Source organism: Brienomyrus brachyistius, chromosome 4 (genome assembly GCF_023856365.1).
Source record: "Brienomyrus brachyistius isolate T26 chromosome 4, BBRACH_0.4, whole genome shotgun sequence".
Taxonomy (NCBI): domain Eukaryota; kingdom Metazoa; phylum Chordata; class Actinopteri; order Osteoglossiformes; family Mormyridae; genus Brienomyrus; species Brienomyrus brachyistius.
In genome coordinates this window covers 14,353,492-14,373,844 of record NC_064536.1, presented here as the reverse complement: position 1 = coordinate 14,373,844, position 20,353 = coordinate 14,353,492, and the positions used below count along the sequence as shown (strand labels likewise).

The following is a 20,353-nucleotide window of genomic DNA, read 5'->3' as shown; positions in this document are numbered from 1 at the left end:
TTTAACTCCTTATTTGTACCAGTCGCTTTAAACGCAGTAGTTTTCAGAAATCTTTGACAAACTTTAAAACTCTAAATTCATTTAATACTAGGCAAAATAATGCAGTTTATTAGGTATCTGAATAACACTGAATAACAGATGGAATCATGACTGAGTCGCCGAGATGCCCATTGTTCGCAAAGTTTCGCCATGTGTCACTTTGTCCGACGGAACAAAACAACGTGGTTAAACTTTGCACGTCCCATGTGGCACCGTGAGACCTCCGCTTTGCAAATGCAACATTACAGATCGCCTACGTGTATGCATTCCGTATGTCCCCGTTACCAGCCATGTCTCCTGTAGTGCTCTATAAAGCCGTCAGCTGGCCACCTGGTTAACACAATGAAACGAAGACCGAGTTACAGACCAATACCGACCCACAAGAACAAAGAAGTCACTACCGCTGCCATAACTTGGACCGGGTCTCGCCATACTTCCGACATCGTTATTTCTACAAACATGGGATAACACCTCTGTCTCGTTTACTCGTGTCGTTTTCCCAAAGATAAACAGAAGACATAACTATTTTAACATGATCTCGCCGGATAGCTAGTTAGCAGCGACGCACGAGTCGGCTGCCAACTTCCAAACCTGTTGAAAATGAGTCTGGAGACAAAGGGAAAGAAGCGGGATCGCAATGTGGCGTTCAGGCATCAATATTACGCCTTAAAACGACACAAACCGACTCTGCACTGGCCAAAGGTGCTCAAAAGCAATGCATACTGTGGTCTGGGTAGTTAAAAGTACGCAGCAACTGGAAATAGTGAGGTGGTTGGACCAAAGCTATTGTGTGAGACTTTCATCTCACGAGGTTGCTAAGAACGCGAAACTGCCCAGGCAAAAGCATAGTTTCACAAAGGCTCGGTTTTTAACGTTTGTTTCGGGTCTAACAATGGTGGCAATATAAACAAATGGATACAAACAAACACAATATGCGAACCAACTAACGGCGTCGGTGAGTGAAAATAAAGAAGCGCATTCATAACTTTAATTAGCTCGCAACTTGGCCGATGAGCTAAATCAACACACGTCTGTATCTGGCCGGTTGTTTCACGGAGAATTGTCCACATTAATATAATACCAGGATTAAATGTTCAGCTTGGGCATTTTTAAATGCATTTTTAAGTGCATGTAAGCGCAGAGCTACTGTGCCTGAATCCACAACAGGGCATGCAAAGCCAGGGGGACGCAAATCATTTTGACAGCCCACAAACACACGTAACATAAAATGCAGAATTTTATAGGGTCAGGTAATGTGCGCATTGGACGCGTTAGGTCGCATTTCAAAACGAAAAGTTCCCACTAAATCCACGGCCCGCTTCAGCATTATGAATTCAGAAACATATAGAGTAAAGTACTATATTCAGCGTTCAATCGCGCAGTATCAGTTACTTAGCAAGGCAACGTACCTTTTCTTGCTTTCATTGTGGTCCAAAATTTCCGAAAATGTCCTTTCCACGGCAGCTATCAAGCCAGCCTCCTCCTCCTCCTCCTCCTCCTCCTCCTCAAGTAAAGACCAGGGATCTTTCCGCCGTGTTTCAAGCACCGTCGGTCCGCAGTAAAAAAAAAATCGTTATTTCACAGCCGGTTTCGGACCTGGTTCGGCTTAACCTGGTGTGTTTAATGCTTCACGGCTCGGTGCATCGTATGGGCTCCCCAAATCCCCAGTTTGCGCGACCGGCAAAACGCGCCGCTCACCGTGCGTTTGATCGCACCACGGGGTGACAGCTATCTTTGACAGCTTTGTGAGTCAACCCTCCAAGATCCACCCACTACAAGCAGCCAGGAAGGCGGGGAGGTGGGGGCGGTGACATCCATAGCCTGGATATACTGAAATCAAAGTTATTTTGCCCAGAAAGAGGGCAATCGCTGTAGCGGAACAGCTGCCGATGACAAATTATATTTGAAGGCGCTCCTGTCATTAATTACAAGGGGTGTGGAGGTGCTGGGTAGGGGCCCGTGTTGCGGCTGTTTTGGGGATCGGTCAAAGCCGCCAGCTTTACTTGGTCAGCGCTTTTTTCCGACGTGGACCCGACCGCGCTACGTGAAACGAATGAGAAGTAGGCAAATAGTGCATACTAAATATGCGGAGGTAAGCGGGCTGCGTGATCCAGCTGTATTTCGCATCCGTGGTAGAACATATGAGATGGCTTGGCTTAAAAAAATAATAATGAAATAAAATAATTATACGCAAGAGATCCTTGCGTTTTATGTGTTTCGAGGGGAAAAAAAACTAAACGAATCACGTGGTAATTTTTGACAAGCATGCACGATTGTCGTTATTGGATCAATAAGGCATGAGAGGCTCAGCGCTGCATTTATGTGGTACGTAATTTAAACCACGTTTTATGGTAGATTACCAGGCGGATGTTGCATATGCTTAATCTACACGTCTATCACTTGCTCTTCAGGAAAAGAAATCTCCATACAGTACTAACCTGTTTAAGTTGTTTGTGACATATGGTGAGAAACTGCGCACCTTTTCCATTAAGTGCTTTCGACAGCAATTGGTATAAGGTTCAAAATACAGTCGCGTAATCGTGCTAAACCGGAGACGCACATTCAATGTCGTCTAGACTCCAGCGCCATAAAAGGGATCGCGCTTGTTTATTGTAGCTGGCGCTTCGTTAAATTAACGCCTGATAAAGATTAACTTTAGTCCCGTATAAGTGCTTTCATATGTCACCTCAAACGACCCGTTTCTGGAGGAGTGGAGCCACCTGTTTGATCGCTGACAATGAAGCCGTTTGTTTGAGATGGTGAAGGTGTGGGGAGGTTTGACCCCTATCCAGCCCTAGCGAGAGGTTTGACTAAATCACCAGCAGAGTTCTTTTCATAACGTCCCCCCTAATACAGCCTGATTATCGAGATCAACAGATGAGTCATCTTTTGCAAAACTACTCATATTTTGCTGTGGATATAGGCCTATAGAAGGACGGAGGCGAGATTTTAATACTGGAAGCTAGGGGGAGCTTCGTAATTTAAATGAAATGTCTATTAATTTTGGTTGTAGTAAAGAATCATATTACAAAGAACAAAACAAAACACAAACAGAAATCAATTAGCCAGTGTCATGGGAATAGAGTAATGTGTGTTAAATACAACGTATGCAGCCGAGTTTCACCCTCGGTAGTTCAAATGAAAAACTACGAAGAATCCCGTTATGAAGGTGATGCAGTCTATGTTCATCGTTTACCGGGTGCATTTTCTGCATTTGGTCATTAAACCATATTTTTCAAATCTTTTTCGTGTGAATGTGTTTATATATATTCAACCATAAAGGGTATTTCTCTCAAACAAAAACTTCCGACAAAAACTTTTTCCATTTGACAATGTCAGACCATTTTGTTAGAGCCTTTTGCTATATTGAAAATTATTGTTGGCCTGTTAATTAAAATTACTGAGATTTACTTTCCGAAATTGTTGTTGCAGCTTTTTGTATAGTGATAATTAATTACAGGAACAAGGAGTCAGTTAAAACACACTATATCCACTCTTCTGTTCACTCTTCTTCTTGTTGATTGCACCAAACTGTAGGTCCTAACCGGATGTAGTGAGTCGGAGTTCTTCGATTCCTGATGTCTTCACATTTACTATTGTTCATATAATCATATAATCGCGTGAAAAACCGCCGTCATGTAAGTACTGAAAACTGCACTTGGAAAAAGGCGCCATAGCGGATTCCCAGCAGCGATCAAAATCGGATGTATAAACCTCCTGTTGCTGTTTTTATTTTATTTTTAGCGTCTTATTGGCTGTGAATTTACGTCTATCTAGCACCAGTAACACGGTTTTCCAGCTTAGCATTTGAGGAATTCTTAACTGCTGAACTGTGAAAAAAATGAACCGACAATTTCAGGTGTAGGTTGTTGCATTTTCAAGATACACCCAACATTCACCCTCTACATGAAGCATTAAAATAGGTTTTGGGGCAGACATTAGTGAATCGACAATAACTAGTGAATTAATTAATTTTACAAAGTTACGCATTTACCAGATCTCAAATATATATTCATTCCTTATCATTCGTTTTTATCTATCTTTGTTCTAATGTATTCATGTTTTAGGTGATTTAATTTCACAAATGGCTTCATTTTTCTGAAATTGGATACTATACTGCCCTCTGCTGTTAAAAGTTGAATTGTCCACTTCGCCAATTGGCGCATTGGAGTCCATCATTAATCACCGACATCGGCGTTGTTGGCGTGACACTAATTGTCACCGTGAAACCATTAAAACTAACATATTGCAATAACGAAAAAGATGTGGTGTGTGAGAGAGGGTGAGGAAAATTATAAGGGAATTGACTGTGTGATTATTTCTACGTCTCGGCGACCCTGACCAGGGTAAGCCGTCAGAAGGTGAGTGGATGGATTATTGCAGTTAGAAATGGTTTTTGGAAAGTTTTATACCTTCAGTTATGTAAGTATAATTACTAAGATATGAAATGACTAAGAGCGTTAAACTATAATTTATGTTGAGTGCTTTGACAAATTGGTTCTGCTAAGAAAGTCAATAATGTAAATAATGAATGGCCATACCGTATAGGTAAATCTCTCCTGCCCTCTTGTGGCCGACCCCTTCAGGAACCACACAAAAAAAAATCGAGAAATCCTTTAATCTAATTAGGGGAATTATTGGTGGTGTCACCGATAACAATACAGACCCAGTACTAATTACCACTGTTCTGATGTCACAAAACAGATAATGAAAGAATCCCCCGATCAACCCTCCATCAGAAGGCACGTTTTTCCCTTGTCATGACGTTTTGCACTCATACCTTAAGCAATAGCGTAGGAAAGAGTTTGATATGGGTAGAGGGTCACAAATGAATAATTCCAATACAAACATGTATTTACTGTGATTCACCTCCCTTTACAGCTGACTGGATCATCACGTGGCTCGTATTCTTCTTCTCTTAAAACAATTGTTCTGTGGATGATTGACGATAACCCTAACAATCTAATACACACAGAAACAATATTAATCAATATGTGCAATGTTAGAATGTCTTTCTGCTACATCCATTTAAGTGTGAAGTAGGTACGGCAAAAGTTACTGCTGCACCTTAAAATAATATATACTGCACAATGCTAAAATACGCGTGACAACAAATTTATGTACAATATGCATAACAGCCGCTGATACATTAGACGGCATCACTTCCATTACATTCTTTGTGCGACCTTACGTAAACACCGGGAGAGCATTCGACGCTGCTACTCCAAGTTTACTTTATTAAATTAAATGTTTACTTCTGACGTTTGCGACTGAAAAGCCCCGGGAAACAAAAACGTTTTACAACAATTAAGCGGTTGTATTTTCTGGCCTCTAGATGGAGCTAAAGTCTTTGACAAGCAATTTAGCGTTGCCTTGGTACTTCAGTGAAATTTCGTGGGGGGGAGGTCACAGCAGACCGGTTGTTTTTTATGTGTTTGTTTTTTAGACTACCGCCACTCTACAGGGGATCTTTGGCTCAGTTATTGAAAACATGGCGAATATATCATGAGGGCTGAATCCGATTTGATTATCTCTACACGTGTGTGACCTGATCTCAGTAAGCGACCGATTAAAGGTCAGGACAGAGAGAAAAGCCTGAAGAAGCTTTGCGGACTGTATTGGACTCCAGTATATCTTGGCGTGATTTGTTCGTTTAATTATTATTTTGTCATTTGATGACTGGCATCTTTGCAGTATGCAAAATAATTAGCTAATTACAGCCCTACCGAAACAACGTCAAATATAATACGTCTGATGCTCAGAATCAACAGAATCCATATACTTAACATTTGCTCTCTCCACTGTCTTATGTTTACATGCCAAATAAAATAATTAGAAAATACTTAAACTTCCAAAATATGTAGATCCTAATCAGTCTGTTAGTAATTCAAAAAATGTATGGTTTATGTATATTATAAATCAGTATTATATATGTGGGTAAATATAGAACCTTATCTTATTCTGGAGTAACGTGATTAAACATTTTGTTAAATAGTTTTCAGCTTATGACCAGATGTGATATAAAGGTAGCTGATTATGTGAAAGACCTCGGTTTGTATGTGGATGCTTCCTTGTCCCACTCTTGCCAGTGTGGGGAAGCAATAAAAAAGGCCAATTGGATGTTGGGTTACATCTCTAGGTGTGTGGAGTTTAAGTCAAGGGAGGTGATTATATAATTCATTGGTAAGATCCCATCTAGAATTTTGTGTGCAGGTTTGGTCAACCATACCTTAAAAAGGACATTTAAAAAGGTGCAATGTATAGGGGTACAAGAATGATTCCTGGTCTTAGAGGAATGTCTTGTGAGGAGAGGTTAGCTGAGCTGGATCTGTTTAGCCTCAAGGAAAGGAGACTAAGGGGGGACATGATCCAGGTGTATAAGATTCTAACAAGTCTGGATGCAGTTCAGCCAAATGGCTACTTCAGTATTCGTTTAAATACTATAACTCGTGGCCATAAGTGGAAATTTTAAACTGAATTTGAGGAACCACTTCTTTACACAGCGTGTAGTTAGAGTATGGAATGGTCTTCCTGCTAGTGTTGCGCAAGCTAAAATCCTGGGTTCCTTTAAATCGGAGCTAGATAAGATGTTAACAGCTCTGAGCTATTAAAGTTCTCCCCAAACGAGCTCTCGTTTGTAAATGTCTTATGCCCTTATGCTCTTACAGCACCAGTCAAAAGTTCTTGCACACCACAGGTTTCTGCACTTTTCCATTTATTTCATAAGCTGCAGATTTTTTTTATTCTTCTTAAGCACTGGACAGTTGAGTGAACAATTACAAAGGGACATATAAGTCAAATAAAACAAGATTCCTTTATAACATGGAAAGATTATGTAACAGTGCATGTCTGACATCCTATTAACTGGGTGTGGTGATGGCATAGTCAGATTCTAGGCTGTCCTATAACTTTAAAAACACTAGTTAACTGTTCCATCCCATGCAGCAGAGCAGTATTTAATGTTCCTTAATTGTAGAAAGACTGCTTTGAATTTTTTCTGCTGTTAAAACTGCTTAAGGAGGTTACTTCAATGAATCATAGACATGACATTTTCTTGCTAATAAAGGTACTGAAATGGTGAACATACTGTAAATGTATTTCTTGGCAAAGAATATTGAGCTCATTGTTAGTAATTGCTAAGTGAGTAACATTCGCGTGTAGAAAATCAATAGCGTGTGCAATAACATTTGACTGGCAGTGAATAAGGGCAGGAAAATTCTAAGAATCAATAAATACTGGAAATAAAAGAGGCTTTTGAAAATTCCGACTTTCACCGTATTGGCGGATTGTTTAAACCCCCCAAGTTGCTAGATATACATAAAGAAGCCGAGTAACATGCTCTGCATAGGAGCTTCCTGCATGGGTACCGCCTACCCCATCTCCATCATTACATGTAGGTTTATAGGACGCCGTGGGGCGGAAATTCTCGCTAATCTCTCTGTGTGAAACGGCCCACGGGCATCCAAAGACCTACATCAATTTGTATAAGGAATAACGAATCGATAATCCCCCCAAATCTCTTCAAGGTTAAACCACTGATGTCTCCCAGAACGCTTTTGTTTTCCAGTATTGTACACGCAATTCCGCCAAGGCCATTCCTGTTGTGTTTTGTATTACACCATAACATATGTATTAACGAGTGATGTTTCGTTCCTTAGGCGTGATACCTAATTTATGGACACAATACAGTCTTTTCTGTAAGTTCGGTTTTGACGGTTGTTAAGATTTACGCAATCTGTTCCGTTTATGGGCCGCGTGCATTTCCATCGCATTCTCACGTTACCAACGTTATGCAGACACCAATTTGTCCTCAAGGTAAATAATCAATTACTGCTATAAGTAGCCTATCATTTAAACAGAAATGTCTGACATTCTGACATTGAAATTGTGACAGCGGGTGGCGGGATAACATACGTGTTGTCAAATAATAATAATAATAATAATAATAATAATAATAATAATAATAATAATAATAATATTACTACTACCTTAGTTGGACTGCGATATATGGCTATTCCTGATGTCAGTGTTTAAATTGTGTGAATCATTAACAAATGTGTTAAAGCCTCGATTTATTTCGCGAGTTAATGATTAGAGTTACTGCACTTTAAATACCGCGACTTACAGCTGACTGCTGTGTAAACAAATCTGTAGGCTAATATTCGCTTGTAATTTCGCAGTTCTGCATATATTAAAGCGAGATTGATAGAGCTGTGGAGTTATAACAAGAATGAATCGTTTTTGAATTTGAAGTTGTTTTAAGAAAGAAAAGCTGGATAATTGCGCTTTTATGAAATAATTCTTCTGTTTTTTTGTTTAAACGTTGCTACTACCCATCCCTAAACACTTGCGTTCCTCAAAACCGTCTGTTTACAGACTCCTCGTGGTTATCCACTTGGTGGTCAGCAGTAACAGTAACTGGAAAATCGGGGGACAATACCACAGTTGGAAGGGCCGACGTTAAAAGCGGTATTTTGTTTATTCATCGCCCTGAAAGAAGCGAAACTCGCCACCCATGACCACAATTCTAATTTGTCTGGCAATCTGGAAAGCGAGCGCATCCTGTTCCTAACCTCAGCGCGCTGCTGCCGTCGCCCGGACGCATGTGGTCGGATTCCCAGGAGCTCCCAGTGTTGCGCAGCTCGCGCTGCCAGACAGTGCTGACACTCTGACCTCTTCAGTCAGGCCATGAAAACACTGCGCTCGGGTCGTCAATGGCACTTTACCAGCAAGCAATTCAGGTACCAGGTCACTAAAATGGGCAATGAAAGAAAGCGCGTGCGAATGGGGGAAAGCTACTTAAAGCGTGCTGTGTTTTAAAGTGCAGCTATTTATGCGCACTTGGCCCTCGACAGACCCAATAATAATTTATCTGGTGGGACACTCATTGATGAATATTAGCATAATTGCCACCAATTCATATTAACCTTACAACAAAACGAACTTTTTAAAACCATTAAAATGTTTACACAAGGATACAATAATGAAACCTTGCAAAGTTTTAATAGCCTAATCATAATTTGTAATCGCATTTTGATGTTTTATTTTAATAAAATAACCCAAATGTATTGCATAACTAACACGCGCTTGGTGTTTTTTTATAGAAAATATCCCGTACCGTCGAAAATGTCTAACATGTAGAGACATTTTCGTTTATATTATGTGACCGTTTAATGTTTCTTATTTAAATCTTAGCAAGTGGACCCATTTCTAAATGTCTGTTGAACTGTAGAGACCTTCTCCACCGGTCTATGCCATGACTTTTAATTTGCCGTGACTATACGCAAGGACAGGACATCTCATTTATAATGTTCACCATTGTACCGTTTGTTCAGGAAGCCCAACTGTTGGTTTTCCCATGGTCAGCTGTCGCTCTGCGGCGAATGCACGCGCTGAAATATGTGCCATCCGTAAATTCATTGTAGGAAGTTAATGGTCACGCTTCTGCCTGCCGCGAACCAGTTGAAAGACTCTCCCGCAAAACGACCAGGCAGGATTCAGGTACCAGTCTCCTGCCTATCTGTGGTCTGACAGCCAATCACGCAGGTGCTTCCTTTCATTTGGTTACAAGGATGCTCAAGAATTTCACAGCTACCAATGCATGAAAATATCGTTGATTTTTAACATTCCCTGTAGACAAATACTACGCCTTTCTTTGTTTCCTTGTCTTTGTTCACCTATTATTATTATTATTATTATTATTATTATTATTACTATTAGTTTTGTTGTTGCTATTGTTTTAATTCTCCATTATTCAGGTGTATGGATTTCCCAGTTTTGTGAATTGATTCAACTTCCAGGTAACATTACAAACAACAGGTGTAGGTCTATAGAAGATACTGTTACATCCAAGAATTAAGTTACTTCGCGCAGGTGCCACCTGCAATTGTGATTTTGCAATTAATTACATATAATCATAAATTATTCTGTACAACATCGCACTAAAGATGACTCTCACCTATTGTACTAAGGATTTCCGCTATGTACTTTTAAGTTTATTTGCCTATTTATTAAGTAATATGTGTTATTTTTGACATGTCCTTCACGCGCTAGAAGAAGCATGTAGTAAAAATGTCAGTGGATGTAGAAACACTAGTAAATGCCTTTGAAAATGAACTGCCAAGTGCGAGCAAAATGTAAAGAAACTTGTTCTGCAAAACGTTTGAGAAGCACACGCGCGTTTGCTGTACAAGCAGCTAATCAACATAGCCCATTTATTATGTGCAATGGGTCTCATTGACTGTCGCAAAAGCGCAAGTGTTGGGATTCCCACGGATTGTCCTTCGCAGTGCAGCTTGCGCCGGGGTGAAATATCCATGAACGTTTTTTTTTTTTATCTTTCCCAAACAAAGTGACCCCCTCCGTCTCATTTTGAATGCGAGTGAATGAGGATTGTTTATAGATTCCTACCAGTTAGAATCTCAGGTACCAGCGTAATTTGTTTTGAGGTGCCTGACATACGACCTCTTTGGCGACCACTGTGAGGCCACCCTGCCTTAATGCAGATACCAGCTCCATTATAATATAACCATGCGCACCGCAGTGAAGGGCCTGTCGTCAAGTCCTCGGGTACATTTATTCTTGTTTTCTTCTCGAGGACTGATTCCCGCAACCTCGAGGCACGAGGCACCAGTCAAGACTTTCAATATGCAATGATTACTGTTTATATAAAGTAAATTGATGCTGGCTTTCTGTGTTCTTATTCACGCTCTTGCAGCCCTCAGTGCTTGACTGAAGTGTATCGATTAAGCCAGAGACGAAAAACATTATAAGTGAAATCGGAAGTCGCTAACTGCCCGCATATTTTAAACTACCAAGGAAAAAAAATAGTCAGAGTAAAACAAAGGTCACACAGATCTCTGTCTAAGGTGTAATCCATAGATTTTCTAGGCTAAAAATTTATCTTGAATGTCATCTCCTTATTTAAAACCATATAATATTTGTTAAATAATCTAGCATCTTACTCAATGTAAAATTTATATATATATATATATATATATATAAAATTTTAAAATCATAACGTTTATTTAAATACGTGACAGTAAATATAACTCTGGCGTTTCTCTACATCTTGCGATATCTTCGTCATAATAAATCTTTTTTCTGCCGGTGCATGAAGTGAGTGTAATAGAGTATACACTATACACCCAAAGCACGGCATCAAAATGTCAACACGATTTCCATTACCGTCCGCAGAAAAGTAAATTGTCACTCAATCAATTGTAAATCAATCAAATCAGGTCCTACAGGAACAGGGTGGAACATGTACAAACAGCCTAATTAACTAGCGCAAATTCAACCCAGTTGAATTATCTCAGGTCGAAGCGTTAGCTCAGACCTATTTGATAGACATTTATAAAATGTTTCAAATAAATAGTTTTCTTCGAGTGATTTCGAGTTTTTCACTTAAATGTTTTCTGTATCTCCTTGTACGTATTTTTTCCCGCTCGGTACTCGACCTAAAAATAAATCCTAACAGCTAGATATCTTAATCAGGCCGAACCTTTGATCCGTGGAAGTGCCCTGACTCAATATGTTTTGTGGCTGTTTTATGATGTGGCCCTTTCAGCGTTTTTAAAAATAGAGACACCTTATTGTCATAAATTAGTCGTTCACGGTGGCTGAAAGTAGCCGTCATTGAAAGGCAAGGACCGCCCCGGCTTTGTCCCTAAAGTAGTCTCTTATTCTTTGCTGATTGTCGCGTGAACAGGCGAGTGTCCACTGCAGCAACACAGTCGTTCAGAACTGCGGCGTAAAACCTATGATTGATGAGCTGGCCCCTTTCTCCGATGTCTCTCTTCCTTAAATAAGGGACTCCTTTCAGCGACGGTGCTCTTACACAAATGTTTGTGTTACATTGTATGGATCCATAAGTAAAAAAAAAAAAAAGAAACGGTTCAAAAGTGATTAGGCGCCCAGATAGTTAATTGGGCCCTTTGGAGCCACAGGTTTTCCACCAAAGCACCAACATGGTCTGTTATTTATCGGAAGAGATCGAGAGGGCGAGCCTTCTGAGCATCCATTGCATTAAAAAAATAGATTAATCAAGTATGGGTAGTACTGTCTATCAGGGCACACAAAATCACCTTAAGGTGTAATCCACGCATATTCTTGGCCTCGTATTTATGTTAAATATGTCACATCCTCGGTAGCAACATTTGACGTCCCTGCCTTATGCAAAATAAAATAAAGTCGCAATTCAGATAACGAGATACTATTGGAGGTGGGGGGATTATTTATGTGGTGACGTCAGGGATGTATTCCGAGGATGACGCGCTGCTGACGCACCTGCCGTACTGACTGTTTATGAATCATTATATTAAGAATAAAGAGCGCCGTTGCAAAAAAAAAAAACATCGAACAAAATGTGAATTTTAATACATCTACTAATAATGTCTAAATGCTTAATTTTGTGTGTCTATATATATATATATATATATATATATATATATATATATATATATATATATATATATATATATATATTATGCCAAGGACATAGAGTTCACAAACAAATTTCTTGGAAAAACTCAAAGTGTAATAAATATGTCGATAATAAACAGTTATGTGTGGTTTAAATACGGTTGGTGTTGTAGAGGAAATTCACACACATTTTTGTCAAGTTCAAACTGCAACTGGCGATGTATATCCATGCTAAATGAAACTAGTATTAAGTTATTAAAAACTACACCTTTTTAAAACAAACGAAACTATTGTTGAGTTTTAAATCTACGACAAACTCGCGCATACAAAAGTGACTGCGTAAAAGGTTAAGGCCGAGTAAAGGGACGCACAAAAGGAACGATCCAAAACGCGAGCTTAAAATGGTTTCATTGGCCACTTAGCATCCTGCCTCCTTTTTCATGTTGTATCAAAGGGGGGTGGGGAGTAGACTGGGGCCACGATCTCTAGGTGTGCAACCTCAACGAGGAGTGCCACGGAAACTTGAAGGCGATTGGCTGGCGCTTCTGGTTAATGGCACGCGACTATGGATGTAGTTATAAGAGTCCTCGCGTGCCAGCCTTCAGCTGAAGCCACTCCTGAATATCCAGAGACAGGGCACGGAGCAAACAAGTGCTGTTACTGGGCAACAGGAAAACAACCACAAAAATGGACACTGTGCTAGATCAATTCACGGGGTTGGACTCCTTTTCCTCCCCTTATTTCAATGAAGATGATTTTTTTACAGATCAGTCCTCCCGAGACCATTTGGACACAGACGAATTCTTGGACGACGACGTGGACTTCCTCACTAGTCAGATCCAAGATTACTACAAGGACAGCAGGATAGTGCATGATGGGGACTACTGTGATGTTGGCAACTTTTCCTTCTCGTCCTCCTCGTCGACCCTTTCCTACGGCTGCGGCGACAGCATATCCGAGCTCTCCCCGCAGATGAGGGGCGAGGGTCTGCTGATGAAGAGGCGGAGACGCATGAGGTCGGAGGCGGAGATGCAACAGTTGCGGCAGGCCGCCAATGTCCGCGAGCGACGGAGGATGCAGTCCATCAACGACGCTTTCGAAGGGCTGCGGTCTCACATCCCCACGCTGCCGTATGAGAAGCGCCTATCGAAAGTCGACACCCTACGTTTAGCGATAGGTTACATTAACTTTCTCGCGGAGCTCGTGCAGTCCGACATGCCTATCCGAAATCCCAACAGTGATGTGTCCAGTCAACCCAAGAAGGTTATTATCTGCCACAGGGGAACAAGTAAGTTAATTTTAACCTGGTAATTCAGATATCAATGACAGTAAACTGCAATAAAAACCCACAATGACCACAAAACGTCAATGTAATCGGTGTCTCCCAAACTGTCTCCTTGCTCAGGATCTCCGTCCCCGAATGATCCAGACTACGGGCTGCCACCGCTCGCGGGACACTCTCTTTCCTGGACTGACGAGAAACAGTTAAAGGAGCAGAACATCATCCGGACCGCAAAAGTTTGGACACCGGAGGATCCACGAAAGTTAAACTTGAAATCTTCTCTAAACAACATAGAGAATGAGCCTCCATTTGACTTTATTTCATAAGTCTGTAATTTATAAATGCGGAGCATTTGTGTGTCTGAACGCCATTATTATATGGATGTACTGGAAGTGTTAATGCCATTATATCTATTGTGTTGTATTTGCATATTTATATTTATATTTGAAAACTACCCGGTTTGAATGGTGAAAAGAATGGCAATCAAAGCGTGTAACAGAATCATGATGAAATATGTATTTAATTGCTTTAATTACTGAGTAATATATCGTTTAACTTAATTGTTATATGCATAAAGTATTTATATTAAATTGAACAAAATGTGAAATAATTTATTTTTTCGACTTTATAAATAAAAAAAAATTATGGTACTAGTTGCAGTTATTTTTTGAATACAATCCATAATATCCGTCCTTACGACTGGTCACTGCTCCTGTCACATACATTACAGTCATAATTTACAGTAATAAGACGAAATCCTCACCTAGTGGGAAGGATTAAAATATCCCCTTCTTCAGATATGATTAACGCTCACTGGCAACCCACACTGCACTAATATAAGCAGAAGCTACAGTGTAACGTCTTATGAACGTCTTCTGAACATGGCGCTCCGTGCATGACGGATCAGTTATGCTATAAATAAAGGGATCCTGATTATGAATTTAAAATAGGAAATACAATTTGCGCGTAAAGACAGGAGAAATTTCGCTGGTATTTGACTAAACTTATAAAACTAAAGAGTAGATTTCTATGCGGAAAAAATTCCAGTTTGTTCAATTAGTGACGTCAAAGACACGCTGGTGACGAAATAAAAATGCAGTTCCTTTACCTAGTAGTTCCTGATTTTATCTAATTAGAATGTATTTCGATTGATTTTGAAATGTAATTTTAAGTGTAAACTACTAAGAAGCGTAGAGCTTGCTGCTGTTCCTCATAGGACTGTAATATTACAACAACATAGCCTACCTCTGCTATATTGAAATCATAAAATGATACGAAATACCGAGCTATTACTAAGACCTTGATCAAATAAAATTGTCATGACCTACTATTTAATGGTGATTTCAGTTGAACTGGTTTTTATTTGATTTCACGTAACAGTAAAGGCAATTATAAGTCACCCGGACGCATTCTTTCGGAAGGAGCACGTGTTGGTTTGAGTGAACTGGGACCTGAGCTCTGCGTACTCATGCTGTAGGAATAGCCAGTCTGCAGGTGCTCCAGAATCAAATTTTCCCGTGGTATCGGCTTCTGTCCTCCCGCTCGTCATGCTGTTCCTACGTCAGCTCCCGTGGTTATTAAGAGGTAGGGTCTGCAACAGCAGATGCCTGTACATACATGTCCACATGTGCACGAGAAAAGCAGCAGACGCGTTTGCTGAGACAAAACTCCAGAGCGGACTGGATCCGGAAATTAAAGGTATTTTTAGTAGGCCTATTATTATTATTATTCTTGTTAATAATAATAATAATAATAATAATAATTATTATTATTATTATTATTATTATTATTACTACTATACGTTAAATGTAATATTCTGATGTTCGCTTTTCCTTCATCAATCACAAGTGAATTTTAAGATTTTTTGTTTTTACTTGGACGATTTCACGTGAAGAATTTATCTTTTTTTTCCTTCGTTATCATATTTCTGCCAACAGCTTCAAATGTTTATTATCCGACAAAAAAAAAAACTTTTGCGAATAACCGGCGTGATTCAATTTCGCCATACATTAGCACCTCATTAAAAGCTAAAGGATCCGCATAGTAGACGTGACACAAGAAACCATGTAATCTCATTACATTCATTATAAAGTCAAATGTTAGAAAGTCAGACTTTAACCTAATAAAGGATCTTGGAAGTCTTGTAGTGGCTTCGTCTGTTTTGTAGGGGCAACATTTCCATTTGATTTGGTGGCAGAGTACAATAAAACAAACTGCTATCATTGTTTATTGGGACCTACGGCTATTGAGAGCAGCGGAGCGGTGGGGTTTTGTGCGCATAAGACACAATGCTCCGTAACATCCTTTGGTCTAGTACCGATCAAGCGGAAGGGAAAGGCATACGGAGTGAAACGACTGAGTCTCTATCTTGTCACTGTGGCGCTTGCGCTTGGCAAGTGTTTAAAGCGTACCATTTAATGCCTGACAGGTTTTATTCCGTTCCCCTACTCTGTTAAACTCTTTTTTTCCTACTTTGCCAAGCTCCTTCTCAATATGGGATCGTGGCTGTTATTGAGACGCTTCGAATTCAGCATGCTAGCCTGAAAATAATACGTAAACCAACTAGACTACCTGTTGCAGACGGAGCGAAAACCTTTGGCGTGCAAAGCAAGTTTATGGTCTCTAAATGCTTTGCAGGGGCATTCAAAACAGCAGCATGTGGGCAGCAATGAATGACAACTATTCAACCAACATCTAATCACCGTGCACTTTTCGGGAGAACTTTCAGCTCACTATTCGGGAGGCTCCAGATTTTCACAGGGTAACGACATAATCATATGGCCTACATATAGTCACAAAAATCAATGAGAGATGCATCTCTGTGCGCTTGTTTCATATGTATTTAAATGCGGACACGTGCAGCGCTGAGCACTTAGAAATTAAGCTTTATATCTTTAATTAATGAGATAATTACTATAAATATAATGCTAACATGTTAATTGCAGCTACAGTTTACAGTCACGTCCGAAAGAGATCGTATTGGATAGCAGCGTATCAGGCGCGTTATTAAGCAAGAGAATAATCATCAAAAATGCTGTGCTTGTAATATTAAAGCCCTGTATTGCATTGCACTTTTGTTTCATTGTTATTGCATTGCGCTTTATATAGACTACTTGTTCTTGTGCCTATCATCTTGGATAAGCATGTTTTAAGCATAATATACAAATCACCCGCAAAGTTACTTAATAACTAAAATATTAGAAATGAGAATCTATGAAATGAGAAAGTAGGAAAATATCATTATTATTAATAATAATTATTATTATTGCTGTTTATTATTATGAAAGCCATTAAGATTTGCATAATAAAATAAAAAGTACAAATAACTACACTAAACCAACAAGGACTTGCTCTATAAAACGTCTGAAGCAAGTAATATATATCTCAAACGTTCAAGAATCCCTGTTAAAAATGAAAATGAAGATGAATCTGTAGTTTTACGTATTGATCTGCGATGCGCATTAAGCGTACGTTAAGCACTGGGAACGACGCTCGACATGATTCTCATAAGTATTAAATATGCTTATACTGGGATTATGGCGCTCAAAAACGAGGGTCTGTAAATCCAGGAATTCGCCACATTTTCATTAATTTAACTGTGCTGTGGCATCGAGCACCAGCTGTGTGGTTTAACCAGTACCAATTAAGTGTCCCCGGTTAAACCTCGTGGGTAAATCCCCTCCGGGCCTAGAATTTCTGCGGCTTGTGGGAATGGCCACGGAAATATATATTTTTACTTATCTGGTATTATTAAAAGGAGAGGATTCCCACGACGGGGTGCAAGGCCCGGCCAACAGGTGTTCGGGTTTGGCTCAGGGAGATTCTGGCTTGCGGGGACAGCGAGGGAGGGTAAGTGTTTTCCGCCTGAGAACAGCCTGGCCGGGAGTCTGTTTTACACGGCATGGAAGCGCCCAACAATCCAAATGATATCTTTATTGCTGCGCTCATGTCCTGAGCTGTAACATATCCATCCCCGTCGTGCTTCTCTAGGATGCACCTGGTATTTCGAACTTATTCTTTGTGTGCTTCTGGGTCCTGGACTGCAGCTGCTTAAAACAAGCAAAGCGAGAGGCCCTTACAACGTCTCCAAGACGTGTTGGCATGGTTTTCTTGTCTTTAATGTACCATTAACCATTGTCTTTACACAATATGGGAACTGTAAGGCATGACGTTTGTTATAATAAAACACATTTTCACTGATACACTTGGAGTGAAAGCGCTAATATGAGCGAGCAAACAGCCGCAGTAGTGTTTTGTATTCTTGGCTAAATCTACAGGCAATTAGGTTCAAGCCCACTGCTGCATCCTTATCGACCAATTAAATTTATGTCCTCTAATTTTTCACACAGGAAAAAAAAAGTCTTAGTTCTGGCTTTTAAAGACACTGATTCCCTCGCTTTCACCTGGCGTTCAGACCTTAGTCCTATTTATCAAGAAAGGAAACGTAAGGAGTTTCATGAAGTGACTCCGTTACCATACGGCTCTCACCATCCGGCTCCATTGTTTTTGCTTGTTAATAACTCATTACCAAGATTTAACAAATCGACCATTACATATGTTTTGTGTCTCCATATTTTGATTCGTACGATTAAGCAGATGTTACGATTGAAAACTGAAAAGTCCAAGGCTACTCCTGGCTGAAAGAAAGAGGGCAGACTCGGCGCCCACCAAACAAAGGGCTTTAGGAGATCTTCAGAAAAACATTTACGACCAATAAACAGACTTCAACCTGCTCTATTTCAACCATTGTGTAGTTTTTGAATAATTAAGGTTAATAGGAATAGGTTTGTATACTTTGAATGCCAAGACCACAGGTGCGGGGTGACATGATGAATGATTTGCCTGATTTTTGCCAAGCTCAAGGGCTCTTCTCTTGGACCTTCAAGCTGATAGAAAATATTGTCATTTCTTTAATTCACAGCATTACTTTCATTCAGAACAAAGCAGATTGATGAAAAGCTTATGCCATAATGAAACACGCTACGTGGTGGCCGCTACGCTTCAGAAAGAAAGGGCGAGTCAATACCAAAGCGCGCTTTGGTTTTTGCGCAAGTACTCCATCTAAATCAAATAAAGGACCCTTTCCAACTTTAAAAGACTACGTTTTACCTTTATTAAGTCCCCACGGCTGTATTCATTGGACATATGGTGCTAAGACACCAGTCGCTTGCATTCAAGACGCACCCCCAGACGACAACCCCGTCGTACTGCGAGATACTCAACTTGATGAAAGTTTGCCAAACTCGAGACTTACAAGTGGACGAAGGCGCGCATGCGTACCAGATTTTTAAACGAAGAAATATTGTCAAATTAACACAATCAAAGCCACTGAATTACATAGACTTGACGTGCATAGTCCTCATTGATTGTAGGACACGAATAATTGACTTAATGATTGCAAGCTTTGTCTTACGAACGTTAAACCAATATCCCCAAAACGGCGTCTATTTTTGCGCATTGACGTGTCCATGGAAGAAGCACGTAGAACTGGCGGTGCTGCGCGCGGAAGGCGTTCGGCTGCCGGTTTGCGTTGAGACCGGGTGGATCCAAGGAAAAAAACATCATCAGTGCTGGTCTTGGTCCTTTTCCAAATCTTAGTTTCCGAAAAATGCCGACATGCAACAGTTCAGAAAAAACAATTATTTCGATAGTTTTGGAGAATTCTTTTGCAAATGTAAGAATTCAGTCGACGGTGCTGAAAAAGAGTTACGTTTACAAATGCTATGCACTGCTCACAAAATTAGATGTATCGTTTTATTGAAACAAGAGATTTAATTAATATTAAAGAACGATTTCTGTTTCACTATCCGCATAAAGGTAGAAGATTTACTAGGGGTTTATCTGCGGTGGTGCGTAAAAGACAAGCCTGGGCGTTTTAATGGGACGCGCGACTTAATTATTCAACTTTGACCCATCAACGCTTAATGAGGGGAAATTATTCACTGATTTACAATCACTTACTCTGTTATCTCATTGACCAGGACGCAAGTCAGCGACTGGAATACGAGCCATTTAAATTATCAGCTACCCTAAAAGTTATTTATTTATTTGCAAAAAAGATAAAATATCGATAGAATGATTTACAGCTTGCTAAACGATTTAAGTGGTCACGCATAATTAATTAGATCTATTGAATTCATTATTTTTTATTTACACAACATTCTCTTCATCCTTAGGTAATTGGTGTTAGACAGCAAGGGATTCTGGTTCTGCCATACCTCACCAAAATCGAACTTTCCCTTTAACATAACAACGTGACATGGAGTTTGCGGTGATATATTATATGTAAATTCTAGTATTAATGAATAGCGTGGGTGTGTACCTATAAGTACTTGTGCTTTCGGTATGACAAATGGATGCATTTTCCATATTTTAGACTAAAATTTTTAATTTTCACGATGACCCAAAGACTAATATTTGCTTTTTACGGCATTTGAATTTATTCAGGTCCATAAAACTCAGACATTGGTATCTTCTAGGCAGTTCCCTAATATCGCGTTACTTTTAGTAGTTTAAATGCCTGAACAAAATGAGAAAAACCGCGCAGAAGTGTCGGAATCGGTATATTTTGCAGGTGTAGAATGGTTCTAACAACCATGCACAGTGTGC

At 39.8% G+C, this 20,353-nt stretch overlaps 2 protein-coding genes across 5 annotated transcripts in view; one reads left to right on the top strand and one right to left on the bottom strand.

Annotated features, from left to right (window-relative positions):
- Nucleotides 1–20,353, bottom strand: part of LOC125740206 (homeobox protein AKR-like) — a 36,205-nt gene that overhangs the window by 4,963 nt on the left and 10,889 nt on the right. Inside the window, exon 1 of one of the 4 annotated variants that reach the window (XM_049011087.1) lies at nucleotides 1,449–7,929. The exons of 2 other annotated variants lie outside the window; for them this stretch is intronic. In XM_049011087.1, coding sequence (XP_048867044.1) covers nucleotides 1,449–1,464 — 16 coding nt within the window. In that variant the 5' untranslated portion in view covers nucleotides 1,465–7,929. One more of the 4 variants, XM_049011086.1, reaches the window with a different exon arrangement.
- ptf1a (pancreas associated transcription factor 1a) lies at nucleotides 12,841–14,334 on the top strand. The gene is made up of 2 exons (XM_049011085.1): nucleotides 12,841–13,750; nucleotides 13,868–14,334. The coding sequence occupies exons 1-2, from the start codon at nucleotides 13,150–13,152 to the stop codon at nucleotides 14,068–14,070; spliced, it is 804 nt and encodes a 267-aa protein (XP_048867042.1). The 5' UTR covers nucleotides 12,841–13,149; the 3' UTR covers nucleotides 14,071–14,334.

What these genes read in the sequence shown, in the direction of transcription:
- ptf1a (XM_049011085.1), top strand. Translation starts at nt 13,150, where the DNA reads ATGGACACTGTGCTAGATCAATTCACGGGGTTGGACTCCTTTTCCTCC. An exon ending in TATCTGCCACAGGGGAACAA is followed by an intron (nt 13,751 to 13,867) that starts GTAAGTTAATTT and finishes CTCCTTGCTCAG; the next exon opens with GATCTCCGTCCCCGAATGAT.